This window comes from Carassius gibelio, chromosome A20 (assembly GCF_023724105.1).
Source record: "Carassius gibelio isolate Cgi1373 ecotype wild population from Czech Republic chromosome A20, carGib1.2-hapl.c, whole genome shotgun sequence".
NCBI classification, from domain to species: domain Eukaryota; kingdom Metazoa; phylum Chordata; class Actinopteri; order Cypriniformes; family Cyprinidae; genus Carassius; species Carassius gibelio.
This window is the reverse complement of record NC_068390.1, coordinates 22,213,565-22,228,642: the sequence shown is the minus strand read 5'-3', so window position 1 is coordinate 22,228,642 and position 15,078 is coordinate 22,213,565. Positions and strand designations below refer to the sequence as shown.

Here is a 15,078-nt window from a genome sequence, read left to right as displayed (position 1 = left end):
CAGGGCAACAACTTACTGCGTGCTGGAGCCCAGAATATTCTTAAAATTCAAGATATGAGGCAAAATGCCCGTTTGAAATTTTGTCTCATATTTGCATCACATAGTTAAGTAATTTCATATGAGCAGAAGGCTAAATGCAATATCACAATAGGGCAAATGTGATACTCATCTTAACAGTTCATTAAGAAGTTAATATTGTGTTATTTTAGACACAATTTTGTCTCATTTGCTCAATTTTGCCAAACAAAATATAAAGACAAATCAGAACTGTTCATCCCCGAGCAACCCACAGCGGCATTTCGTTTCTTAATCCACATTTTGAAAGAATTTGGTGAACCATTTGGCGCGTTGAATCATTGGCCACAGTCACGTTGGCTTTGAACTGGCACTGCGCAGAACGATCGGTGACATCAAAGTACAGCGAGAGCAATTCAACAGCACAAGGAGTTGTCTGCTCTCTAAACTCTCGCCGTACTTTGATGTCACACACCAATCGGTCTGATGGTGATAATCGCTTCAAGTCCAACAAGCCTAATGATTCAATGAACCATTCATAAAGAACCATTTACTTCACTCCTGAATGAATCAGCCATTTGAACAATCAAACGAATATATGACTCGATGACTTAATCATTAAGACATTTACTACCACCTACTGGCAGTTTTAGTTTATTATTTAGAGTATAATTGTATTGAATACATAATTTTAATATTTTCATAGTAATAATAATACAATTAATAAATTAAATTATTAAAGTTATAGTTCACCCAACCAAAAATTACAATTCTGTAATCATTTACTCACATGGTCCAAAAGAGTATGTGTAATAAATTTTATCAAAATATTTCTTGCTGAACCTACTTTTTGGAATCTCTGTTTGATGCTTTGCACAGCAATGACTCTAAATTATCTTTTCAGAGTAATTTCTGCAAATTTGATGTGCGATTAATTAGATTAATTAATCACCACATCATGTAATTAATTGGATTACAAATTTTAATTACTAACCCAATATATAACCCTAATATAGCTATATATATATATATATATATATATATATATATATATATATATATATATATATATATATATATATATATATATATATATACAAGCATGTACACCCCTTTGCACTGCAGCCAAAATCGCGCAGCATTCACTCCCAACAGTCGAAGACTTCTCGCCTTTGCTTAGGCTAAGCTCGTCGTATTTTTTTTTTATGTCATGGCGAGGTTGTTTGGTAGTTTCCCAATGGCGAACGACTGGTGCTTGAATATTACATCTGTAATGATGACGTTGCTTTCATAGGCCTGCCTTTAGCTCATAAATATTAATAGCCGTGCCTTCACCATAGTAAGATTCGTAAATGAGTGGACTGGACTGCAGAATCTTCTGCACCAGATTCATTTGATCTCACCCACAGCCAAGTTTGCCGACTCCGCATACAGCATCGGAATTACTGACTGCAGTCTGGTTGACTCTTTTCTTTGGATCTGATGCAATGAGTGCTTTCACTCATTTCTTGAATCCTTCGAAGATGGCTTGGAAGAAATATTATTTTGCCGTCTAATTAAAACGCCCATTTGAATATTCGGGACGGTTTTTAGTAACTTGTTTTTTCCCTGGTCACTGAAGCTGCACAGGACCATGGATCCTCCACCGACTTCAGAGAAATCGCATCTTATCAACGAAAGTAATGCCAAAGTATACTCCTTAAAACTTAACAGGTAAAATTGCATTCAGCTGTTTTTTTTTTATTTTGTTATTATTATTTTATTATAACTGTTAATTGAAATTTGGAGAAATGTTATTCGAAAATGCATGATCTGTAAATCTGTGCGCAATTAATGATCTGAATGATTAAAATGTATCTGTATGTGTAGCATTTTATGGAGAATACACCATTAATATTATTATTAATAATAATAATAATAAAATGACGATTTAAAATGGTTAGGTCTCATTGAGGATGTCGAAATCCTTTGGTATTTTCATACATAATAATATGACACTGTATTTCCAAAGCCATATGCGCCAATCTACCTCTCGAAAGCCACCCGTGTTTATTCTGAAAACTACACGTAATTAAAATTACGTTACACGTATTTGTCAAACATCCAGTACACGAGATGCTTATAGTTTAAATTTAAAAAATAAATCATTTCTGTGCTTGAATTCATTTTGGACAGTAGCATTTTTGAGCAATGGCCACAGGGAAGTTTAGTGAGCAGAAGAATGAGCGTAGTCTACATAGCATGGCTTCCATATGTGCTAAGCATTTCATTGTGTTTCCTTGAAGTCATAAAAAATAAAAATAAAAGAACATCATTGTTATCAAAATCTTCACAGCCTCTTTTTTTTCCCTTTAGCACGCCGGACTAAAATGATCCTAATGCAAGCAGGCGTTAGAACAGTTTCAGCACCATGGACAGATTCACATGAGTTGTTAAAAAAGCAACAGTTCATTCAAACGCGTACTCAGAAATTATAACCCATGCATATTTAAAACATATTTAAACATTTAAACATTCATTTCAATATTATTCCTACTCCTAATTATAAGCAGCTTCCTGTAAAAAACACTTTTTTTTCGTCAGGGAAGAAACGTTACTCGTGATTTAGGCTCATTATTGGGTATATACCTAAATAACAGATCAATTAGAGTAGCTACTGGTAGGTAACAAAAATCATCATATGAATAATACGAAAATATGACACAAAACAATTATGTGTTTTAAATGTAAGGTAAGATTTTCCTGTAAGGTGAATATTTAACACTCTTTGTTAAAAGTGTGACATAACACACACACACACACACACACACACACAAAAAGAAAGCTGTAAAAACGAGCTTTTGCATTTTTGTGGAATGTAAGATGATGTAGAGGAACGATTAGCTATATTCTATTTAAAATGCTTAAGTTGAACATACTGTATGTTTAAAAATGTGCAATAAAAATTAGTAAAAGTCAGACTACAGTTGGCGATTGTGCAAATGTTATACTGCCTTAGAAATTATTTTCAAGTGTGCACTGAATTGCAATGAACAGCCTGCTGTTGGATTGTGTTCTTGAGTGAGAAATGGCGAGAGCTCAAGAAAATGAATTTAGATGGATGTAGCAGGCGATTTCTAAAGCTGCTGAAACAAATAAAGGATCACCTAGTTAGCTTGGAGACATGTTACATTAACAAAAAGGTAATTTCAAAACATAGTACACTGGTGATGGTAGATCAACAGGTCATCTGAACAAATATCGAAGGACATGGAACAAAGGCACCTGAGAAGTAGATGCTGTCCAGATAGGTGCTGTAATATTCTACCTATAAGTAGGTATTCTGTTTAATGCAATGTTTTCTCGAACTGAAAATATGCCGCGCTTAAAACAAAATTGTCTTTAAGAGATAAGAAAAAATAGGAAATTGACTCGCTATATGTGATAAATGTTCGCTATTTTTAAATATTATTATTATAGCAATCCTCCGGGTATAATGTTAAAAACATTTATTTAAATAAAGATTTTGAACGTTATTCTTTAGAAAAAAGAAAAAGGCTTCGCAGTCTTAAAATACTGTTATATCAATTACAGAAAATCACAGCACAACACTTTGCACACTTGTCTTGATCCAGTGACGTGTATAAGTCCTCATGACCCTGATTTCATGCTCTGCTGCATTTCCACAGGATCGACAGCATGTTTCAGCCTAAAACCTTCTGCCAAACTCCACATTCACCTTGTCCTACAAAATATCATTTTATAAGTAATTGTGTTAGATTGGAGGAGGTACATACTTTGTCTTATTATAATATACTATAAGTGCTATTAAACCTGCCAGGCGTTGTTGCCAGACATTCATTGTTTCAATTTAATTTTGAAAATTTTGTTTTATTTTTTTGTTTTAATTTTGTTTCATAATTTCAATTATATAATAATTATAAAATACGGCGACGTTTCAAGCAGCAATTTGTGCCAGCTGTCCCGACAAAAAATGTTAAAGGTTACCAATCTATTTTAGAAATATCGAAATATCAACAATTATTGGTTGTCAACCAATATCATAATAATACATTAGAAAACCACAAAATTACAGCTTATGATAACGGATTAATTCAGGAATAAATGTATATTAACAAAGTAAACCCAAAGCACCATGCACATTGGCAAAACTAAATAGGCTAACTCATAAAATGTTACAAAAATAAATAAACAAACTATTGTATATAAATAAAAATAAGAACAAACATAACTTAATGTAGCCTATATGCTAATCAATGTGATTATTCTATGATCAAATATGAGGTGGCTTGTGTTTTTACTTGCAAAAACCCAATTTCACAAGATTTTACTATTATTATTGTTTACAAAACCCACATTTTTAGTGTGAGTTATTTTGAAACTGTCAAGATACATTCAGGTTAACTGATTTTTTATATATCCTTTTCTAAACTGGGAACCTAAGAAAAGCTTTCATTTGATTACGGTGTCCCCATTCACATTTCACATGCAATTTAATCTTCACGCAGTGAGACGCACTCCTCCAGCACAATTATATTAGACCTATTATTATTTAAAAAATAATAAAAGCTGCAAATTCATAACAAAATTGCATAGTGTCAGGAGATCAGAAAATATGATTTGTATGTATGTATGCTTAATGGTATATATGGCTCATTAAAACACACACACACACACACACACACAAAAAACACTGTGTATCATGTCTGTGTCCCGGTGGGGTGATTAAACAGACGCCGTATTCCAGTCGACTGCCTCCTTTAAAAGCAGCCGCGCTCGCGCGCGCCTGATGCAGTACTCTGGTTATCTCATGCGCGCTGAGATTGCGCTTTCCGCCCCATTAGCCCCATCATAGCGTCTCTCTCATCAACACACAAGACAGAAGGTGCAAAAACGACCATGTCAGCAGATTTAAACTCGGGGGTCCTCTAGGTGCTCATGGCATTTGTATTTGCCCACAGTATTTTTTCCCTACAAAGCCCTTCTACATATGATCCACTGTCCACTGTTGTTTTTAACAGAAAAGAATGCAAGGAGCTCCTAATCATGACTTAATAAGTTGGAAAAAGGAAGTTTCAGATAGCACATGAAGACAGCAGAGAAGCGCTCTCGCTCAACACAGTGGAGTGAATCGTTTTGTTAACTTTGTGGTTTATTATTTTGAGTCATGTCACTTTTACCGCTCAGAAATATTCAGCAATCATGCAGCAGGTATCAGAAGATCTGCACTCCGGTGCAGTTTGCCTCACACTCACTGATCTATATATAAATGAACTGCTCTCTTGCCCAACTCTTCCAACCGAGCCAGAGTCTGTTAAACAGAACGATCACACTAATCAAACGAACAAGGATTTGGGGGTCAAATGCGCTCCAGCACTGTTAAGATTGCATTAACAGTGTGAGCTCGCCCTTATTATTCTCCTGCATCCCAGACACATGAGTCTCTACCCGCACATCAAGTGTTACGGGCCGCACTCTGCTGCAATGGTTCCCACGAACGTCCAGGTCTCTAATAGTGAGGTGCCTGTTATAATGTTATGATTGAGGCTCTGGACTATGAGCATAACTTGTTTTTCTATAAATATTTTCTATAAAACAAACTATAAAATATTTATATAAAAATGTTAATGTACTGGCAGTGACAAGTAGCTTGTTTTATTTTTCATTTAATCACATTAATGTTATAAGTTGAGATTTAGGCTACAATAAATATTTTAACTTCTACTATGTAAAAGGAACATTGCTGTAAAAAGCACTTTATTTGTTTAAAGTGTTTGCAAACCAAATGTTATTACACTTTTGTTCATATAGCAATAAGCCCAATACACAATACACTACTTTTTAATGCATTATTAGTTATGTGAATAACAATCTGATTAATTGCAATTAATCGCAGACAATAATGCGATTAATCGCGATTTAGAAAAATGTAATCATTGCCCAGCACTAATGTATATAGAATGGCTGAGTTGGTGAGTTTTGACTGGTAGTTCATGCATTTAACTATAGGAGCCTATCCCAGTTTTTCAGGCCACAGGCGATTTACATGATCTGATGTTGTAAAATTTGCATCTTTTATTCCTTGCATAACTCCCTGATATGCTAGCAACTAGAACGGTTGGTATCTTTTTGTTGGCCGATTTACATGTAAGAGTTGTAAGAAATTAAAATGGTGCGACTACACACCATGCGTTGTTCTTACAGTGAATTCTCAGGTTCCAAAGAAAGTTGTCCAAACTTGCTTTTGGGAAATGGCGACATGGCTGGTGCTATCGAGCTGAAGAGGCCCATTGGAACTCATTGCCATGGAAAAAAAGCAGCATTCATCGAGAGCCATGAGAAACTCATAGCAAAGAAGAAACTGTTCATCGCCTCCATAGTCTGTCTGGTTTTCATGATTGGAGAAGTTATAGGTAAGAACTGGGCCTTTTTGGAAAAAGTATGGGGTTTACTAATATGATGAAGCCAGAATATTTGAATAATTACCATAAATGTAACATTACTTCTCATAAATATAATATACTACATTAAAAGCAAATCAAAGTTATGGCAATGTTTTACCATTGAGTAGTTCACCCAAAAATGAAAATCAGCTGCAAATGTATTCACCCTAAAGCCTTCCAAATGTAGATGACTGTTTCTTCATCTGAACAGATTTGGAGAAATTTAGCATTTCATCACTTACTCAATGAATCCCCTGCAGTGAATTGGTGCAGACAGAATGTGTTCAAACAGCTGACATAAACATCACAATAATCCACAAGTGATCTACACAACTCTGCTTTCTCTATTGCTTTCTTCAGAGATAAAGTTGTCTCATCTGAATCAGGAAATATGCACAGATCAAGCACCTTCTACAAATAAAAACAGTACTGTTTATAAAAATGTTAATGCAAAGCATTTATTTTGCTTTGTCCTTGAGTGCCAAAGTTGTTCTCTTCACAATAAATGCTCGGATTGCATTTCACAATCAAGTAAATGATGATGGATTAAGCAATTTGCCATTGTAGCACAAAATTACTTGTCCAGTCCTTGACTCATCTATTAAGTGTGATAACCAGGCTTTTCTGTTTTGTTCAGCCTGTACAGCACTTTTTATTCAAGTCAGCATTCACAATCCAAGTACACTTTAAAATAATTAGTCACTCTTTCTTTTAAACTACAAATGATTTATGCTGTGTCAGCTTTCTTCAAAGCAATTTGTGCCTCACTTCACAAAGATTTCTATAAAACTTTATGAGTATAAAATATAGACATTTCAGAATGAATGACATTTACAGTTAATGCTCTATGGTGGATTATAACAGCAGATTATCTCTTGTCTAAACTCTAAAAAAAATAAAGATTATTGCCATTGATGGTTCCACGAAGAACCTTTAACATCCATGTATTCTTTAATGGTATCAAATGCTCAAATGGTTCTTTATAGAGGAAAAAGTTTTTTTTTTTATGTTCTCCACACGAAGTAAGAATGGTTCTTTTAAGAGCTGTTCACTGAAAGCTTCTTTGGGGAACCAAAAATAGTTCTTCTATGGCATCAGTGTGAAAGCTCCCATATGTACTGTAACCTTTGTTTTTAAGAGTGTTTATCTCTAATAGTTACTTATTTCTTATTCTCTGCTGTTCTTGTGATGCAGGTGGTTATCTAGCACATAGCCTGGCCATTATGACTGATGCAGCCCACCTTCTGACTGATTTTGGCAGTATGATGGTCAGTCTTTTTTCCTTGTGGATCTCCTCAAGACCACCAACCAAGATAATGACCTTTGGCTGGCACCGATCAGGTAAGTCCATCCCAGACTTCGTACCTCAATCTTATCAAATAACATGTGGCATACCTTGTTGATGCTGAAAATGTGAAATCTAAATCATGCATATAAATGAAATAAATATTTTGCACAGAAATTTTATAGAAATATATTTTTTTCAAATAAAAAGAATTTTTTTTGCTCACCTTCATGTTGTTCCATATCCATATGCTGTTGTTTTCCATGCATAAAACTAAGTATAATTTAATTACATCACTTTTTTCCATACAACAGTAGATTATAGTGAACACATTTGTTTGTCAAACCCCAGAATTAGCATAAAAATACATAATTACATTATCACATTATTGTTGAGCTATATTCTACATCTTCTGAAGTTATAGGAAAGCTTTTGATAAGAAGCAGACTGAACGTAAAGTCATTGTTATTATGTAAACTATTCCTTTAAAGCAGATTTTAAGACTTTGCTACATCCAGCTGTGATGTCAAACCATATTTGTCTCAAATGAACATCTCACAGAGATTCTGGGAGCCCTGATATCTGTGATGTCCATCTGGATCGTGACTGGGGTGTTGGTGTACCTTGCCATTGAGAGGATAGTAAAAAATGATTATGAAATTGAAGGCCATGTGATGCTCATCACCTCAGGTTGTGCCGTCGTGGTCAACATCATGTACGTAGACGAACGCTGGAATTATAAGAAGCTAAAGTTGTAATAGTTTAGGTATGATTATGTTGGCTTGACAAGTCTACTATTTAAGTTGCTGCTGCTGCATCTTCTGAGACCAATTTTAGCAACAGACTAAAACATGCTAGCGATATGCTAAACAAATCATGCTTCAAACAGGTTTGCAACATAATATAGACTTTCTCTGAGAAAAACCTTCAAACCCCAAGCAAAGTTTATTTAAAACAAGGCTTTGTCAATCCAGCATCAAAATATGTTATCAAACTTTAATCTAGTTTTTATATAAAATCCAATTTATTAGAAATACAGTCAAAATTCAGAAATTTAATTAGCAATTTTGGAATGTACAGACGCTTTAACAATAAAAACTAGAATTTCGATACATTTATATGCTTTTGTGTGCATTATTATTTCTATTTTAGAATGGCCTATATTCTACACCATTCCACGACCTTCCACAGTCATGGTTCAGGCTACCACAAGATTGATGAGAATGGGATGAGCCCTGTGGGCCATGGCCACTCCCACAGCCTCTTGGGTAATCATGGGAACACCAGTGTCAGAGCTGCATTTATTCATGTTTTGGGGGATCTCTTACAGAGCTTTGGAGTGATGGTGGCCGCCATCATAATCTACTTCAGGGTAAATGAACACTACTATAAAGAATCATCCTAAAAAAATTATCTAGTCTCTTTTAAGCCCTTACCACCCAATATAAAATGAAATTTAGTCCAATTAACTTCCATTTACCAATGAATCAGAATAACTTGTGTAAATAATGGATGTAAAAAGTTGTTTCGTTTGGAGGCAATACATACATTTTTCTTTTAGATTATTGTTCACTGATGAATCATGAACAGTAAGAGTAATTTCTTAAGGCAAATAAGGTCAATTGTATTGTTTTAGAAAAATCTTATTTAATGGTATGCAAATAGTTTATGAAAGATATGAATATTAACTGTATATTTATGGTGATGGGTGAGGAGATACTCCCTGACAATGTAAAACACTTTGAGTGCCTATAGAAAAGCACTATATAAATGTAAGGAATTATTATTATTATTATTATTTATTATTTTGAGAAAGAAAATACATTCTAAACTAATTATTTACACTCCTGTTTAAAAGTCAGTAAGTCATTATTTATTCAGCAGAATGCATTAAATACGTTAAAGTCTTTAATATAAAAATAAAATACTTAATTACTGTTCTTTTGAACATTTCAGTCCATAAAAAAATATACAGCAGGCAGCAGCATAACTGTTTTCAATGTTGATAATAAGAAATTGAGCACCACATTTCTAAAGAATCATGAGACACTGGATATTCAACTTTAGCATTACAGGAATAAATTCTATAATAAAGTAGAAAACTGTTATTTTGAATTGTAATAATATTTCACAATATTGCTCTTTTACTGTATTTTGGATGAAATAAATGCAGCCTCTAAAAAAATCTTACTGACCCCCAACTTTTGAACAGCAGTGTATATATATAGCCTGTCCTTTCTTTTAGATTATTTATTTATTGAAATCAATTTACATTATCTTATAAAGGGAGACAAATCTGAATTCTTCCATGACTCTAAAAGCACCTAAGTGGAGGATGTTTCTTCTGACATCTGTAATCTAATTCAATTTGGCACTTTGCAAAGAACCATCTGATTTGGTTCTTTAATGCATCAGTAACTCCTATTCTCTCTCACGCAGCCAGAATACAAAGTAGCCGATCCCATTTGCACTTTCCTTTTCTCTGTGTTCGTCCTGGGCACTACCATCACCATCCTGAGAGATGTCTTCCGCATTCTCATGGAGGGTAAATTTACACATTTAATAATTAAATTACAGTTACCTTACTCTTAATTACATAATATATGCATGTATTGTTACATAATACATGTGGTTTAATATATTGATTAGTATATTGATACTCGTCACCTTTAAATGCAAGCTATGAATTTCTCAGACTGTTTTGCCTCTATCTTTGTAAATTCGTGTCATTTGTCTGTGTTCAGGGGCCCCCAAAGCAATAGAGTTTAATTCAGTGAAGGAGGTGCTGCTATCTCTGAAAGCAGTGAAGGCCTTGCACAGCCTGCATCTATGGGCTCTCACCATTGGCCAGAGTCTGCTGTCTGTTCACATAGCTATTGGTAAGTTCATTTAATAACATTTGCTTCACAGTACAATTATAGTGTTACAGTTCTTTTACTGTTCATTGGTAGTCTTCTTTATGCAAATTATTAATTTAGGTTATCTAAATGTATTATTATTTTTATTTATTTATTGATAAGGATATTAAATGCTATGTTAAAGGTGTCCTTTTAGTGCCGCGTGTCCAAAACACTTACTGAATTAATTAATGGACATTTTATTTGGTACATTATTTTATTATATGAAGTGTGAAATAAAACACAATTATTTTAAAAAATTTGTATTATATATTTATTATATATTTTTAAAATATATTTATAACAAATAATTATTATTCAAATATTTTTTCTGTGAATATTAGTAGAATATAAATGTGTTTAGCCCCCCACTTATCACCATATCACCATTACATTCTATATGGGTTAAATAACATGAATTCTATCTAGATTTTGTTTTACTTTTACAGTCATATTTATGTAGGAGTAGAATATAAATAATGAGGTCTTTTTGACCCTGTGGTTCAAATGGATTTTAATATTCATCTGTTTGATTATTATTATTTGTGGTTCGTTATATTTGCCTCAAGGTCAGTATTTCAAAATTAGTTTACACAGATCACAAAATTATACAATATTTTCTATATTTCTTCATAAACATGACCCAACGATCAAGTCCTGAAAGCTGACAAAGAGAATCCAATCAAACAAATGAGACCTGGGAATGACCCTAAATCGTTTTGCATTTCAATACTAATATGATACAAATACTATTAGTTTAATATTACTAGTGACATATTATACTAATACTAATATCTGCATACTAATATGACATAAATATATGAACATTGAAGCTCAGCATCATCTATTTAGATAACCATTTTTGTTTCTCCCAAGAGGAGAACGCTGACCCTCATAGTGTCTTAAAGGAAGCCACTGAACTCCTTCAGACCAAATTTGGGTTTTACAGCACAACCATTCAAGTGGAACCTTATTGTGAGGACATGATCCACTGCGGCCAGTGCCAGGACCCTATGGACTGAGTTGTCCAAGTGCCCCGGTGAGAGGAGGATGCCTGTATAAAATGTATGCACACATATTAAGCTTCATTGAGGGTCCAAGCCAGAAATGGAAACACTGTGCAAATGTATCATCTACATATCATAACGAATATGTACATGCCAAATGCATTTCTATCGATTACCAAAAAAAAAAAGAAAAAGAAAAAAGGTTTCACACTGTGCCATCTTAAAAGTGCATCTTCAGCATCAAAAATGCATCGGTTTATAGAAGGAATAGCTTTTAAATGGTGATGTTAATCTTAACATACTGTATGCAGAGATAAACTGAACTGAGTGGCAGCACATAAATATGAGGCCTGGAGGCATCACTGTGAGCCTTTTTTATTGTGACTTTGCTTTAAGTTTTGCTTGGCCGGTTGGCATCGTACATTACAGCAGAAGTGTACTGTAATTGCCCGTCCGTGGTCTTGGGACATTAAAAGATGGGTATTGATGTGACTTCCTTAAAAACAATTAGATGGGGTTTATTATGCCCCAGCCAGCCTTGCGTCCGCTGTCAGCATGGTTCTCTAATCAATGTGAATGTCCACCAAACTGCGGCATGATGTTGTAGGGTTTAAAAAGAGATTATGCTCAAGTGTAATTATGGATTTTGTTGGCAATCTCTTACTAATGTCTTGTCTCATGGTACAATACTATTTGCAAAAGCAGGCAAGTGATTATTTATTATTCTTCTTCACTGGCTGCGATAGTGAAGGTGCTGTTGTGGTTTTCATGTGGCTTTTAAACAACAGTGGAAATAAATAGCTGATGAAGGAAACAACTAAGAGTGATATTAAAGGTGAAGTGTGTAATTTGAAATGCTTTATCCCAGTTTCATGTGCAGAAATTAGCATAAGTAAAATATTGTAGGCTAATATCCCCAAAAAAATCAGGACTATCTGTGATAAGCTGTTTAGCAGGGATTTGGTAATGTTCAAAATAACATACTACTATTACTGCAGTATGTACACTACCATTCAAAAGTTTTAGATTTTTTTTTTATCTACTTTTTGCTCAGCAAGATTGCATCAAATTGATTAAAAGGGACCAAATAGTTTTTTTCAATCCTGATACACACACACACACACACACGTAAATTGCAGCTTTGGTGAACATCAGAAACTTCTATCAAAAACATTACAAAATTCTATCAACCCCAAATTTTCTTTACGCAGTATGCAAATATCGGTTTACAGTATAGCTGACCATATGTGGATAATACTTGAGTATCAGACTGTCAAAATTAATATAAAATGCAATTTTATACCATTCGTAGATGGAAGTGGAAGCCACTTGTTGATTTATACATACAGTGTAGTGCTAACATACAAAAAAAAATTCTGTATGTATAGAATATCTTCATGTAGTACATTTGCAAATGTCCAGTATACAACAGAGCACTGCAGTTTCCCAGCGTTCCATCCAATGTGATGAACAAACTGGTAGCAATATAAACTATCATTTTTATAATTCCCTTTTGCCTCATTACTTGAAGAACCTGTTGAAAGTAAAGACATTTTTACATACCAATTAATTAAAGCCTAGAATATACAGTGCATACTGCAAAGTAGTATTAAATATTCCATTCTAAACATATAGCCAAGCTTAAACAACAACACAAAAGGAGTGGAAGAAAAAAACGTGTTTGGAAGCAATCATTAATTTTGCAGTCACAATAGCCAGTGTTAGTACTGGCACAGAAATTACACACTTCACTTTGCTGGGATGCTGTTGTGGGTCACTCTTGTTTGTCAAAGTCAAGCATGCTATATTCAACAGCAACCCACCCTCCATACATTCTTGTCTTCAGGATCTGTCCAGCTGTGGTCTGCAATGAGGTATAGGAAAATGGTTTAGCCTCTGCACACAAACACACACGTTTTGCACAGAATTTCCATCTCTGATCTCGCCACACTGCCCCAATGACTCTATGACATTCCAGCAAGTGGTGCAACATTTCTCATATCTCTGCAGTTCAAAACTGAGGTCATGGCAGCAACAAACTGTACAGTAATGAAGCACATTACTTCTGAATGTCTTTTAAGAGCCCGTAAATGTGCACTAATGTTCATTTACACTACATGTGAACATTTTTTTATGAATAAAACACTGAATATGATTTTAGACCAATAAACTGACTGATAATTTTTGTGTTTTAAAGCTTGTGTGTACTTATAAAATGTAACTGTGATCTGTTGTGGCATTGTGAAAGAGTTTTAAGGCTTTGCTTGCATGATTTCTCTCTTCTTTTTTTTTTAAAGTGACAGTCAATCATTCATAAATTATCAACCCAAGGACCTCGCAATCTCACTCAAATTTCATTAAATTCTATATTTTGTCTATTTGTTTTGATAAAATGGATCTATATTTTAAATGTGAATATCACAGCCATTTATAAAACAGAGAGAGTGAACGAAATTATATTATGAAAGGACCAGTGCATAAGTAGTATATTTTTGATAATGTTGGGGTTGATGTGTCAAAACTGCATTACAAATTTTACTTTTAGAAGGACCACGGTGACGGTTTACTGTGATTAAGAGAGTTATTTCTGTTATGCTGGACATTTAACCATTTCTATGAAAAGGGATTAGGAACCTTTCATATATATATATATATATATATATATATATATATATATATATATATATTTAAAACACATGTACAAAAAATGTACTGCATAACAGGAATAGCTGATTTGAATTTTTTTTTAATCTGAATGTTGTTACAGGAACAACAAAAGGTTTTAATCCAGGAAAATGTCTTCCTACTTGCATTTTTAAACATCTAAGGTTGTATAGCTCATCTAACCTTACATCTCTGGGGAACAATCAATAATCAGATTTTCTTAAATTCAAGTAAAATACATACACAACAAGAAAACCCTCCTAGTATTATTTGCTAGAACAAGTCGGAGACTTGCTTTGAAATTGCACACACAGCATCACAACTCAAGGTAAAATGACTATGACATATAAAAAATCATTTTTAGATGCAGGTGCACTCAACCTAATGAAAGCTTCAAAACCCATAGCAGAGTGTGAGATTGTACATCATTGGTCATATTTTTTACACATTCTGCATTTTGTGTCATTAACTGAAATACATTAATGTTGTTCTGTGGAAACTGGAAATAATTTACATGATTATTTTTGTCGTGCCTCAGATTTGTGTATGTGTACAGAATATACATTTGCTTCTTGTATAAACGTGTGTCTATAAAAGTCCTGTGTGTAAATGTTTGATCCTTTATGTGACCACAAAAAGCCACTATATAACCAGAAACTAATGATAGATATTTAATTTTTACATGCTATTAATTTTATATCTGTCACATAATATGTATGCTCTTTGTAATCTGTAATAAAATCATGCAAATCAAACTTTTGCAGTGT

At 33.8% G+C, this 15,078-nt stretch overlaps 1 protein-coding gene across 1 annotated transcript; it reads left to right on the top strand.

Annotated features, from left to right (window-relative positions):
- Nucleotides 1-1,423: 1,423 nt before the first annotated feature.
- On the top strand, nucleotides 1,424-15,066 carry LOC127938960 (zinc transporter 2-like). The gene is made up of 8 exons (XM_052535895.1): nucleotides 1,424-1,728; nucleotides 6,220-6,428; nucleotides 7,653-7,799; nucleotides 8,305-8,458; nucleotides 8,896-9,115; nucleotides 10,183-10,288; nucleotides 10,488-10,622; nucleotides 11,517-15,066. Exons 1-8 carry the CDS (start codon nucleotides 1,649-1,651, stop codon nucleotides 11,660-11,662), a joined length of 1,197 nt encoding a protein of 398 aa, XP_052391855.1. The 5' UTR covers nucleotides 1,424-1,648; the 3' UTR covers nucleotides 11,663-15,066.
- The last annotated feature ends 12 nt before the right edge of the window (nucleotides 15,067-15,078 follow it).

What these genes read in the sequence shown, in the direction of transcription:
- LOC127938960 (XM_052535895.1), top strand. Translation starts at nt 1,649, where the DNA reads ATGGATCCTCCACCGACTTCAGAGAAATCGCATCTTATCAACGAAAGT. An exon ending in CTTCCGCATTCTCATGGAGG is followed by an intron (nt 10,289 to 10,487) that starts GTAAATTTACAC and finishes GTCTGTGTTCAG; the next exon opens with GGGCCCCCAAAGCAATAGAG. An exon ending in GTCTGTTCACATAGCTATTG is followed by an intron (nt 10,623 to 11,516) that starts GTAAGTTCATTT and finishes GTTTCTCCCAAG; the next exon opens with AGGAGAACGCTGACCCTCAT.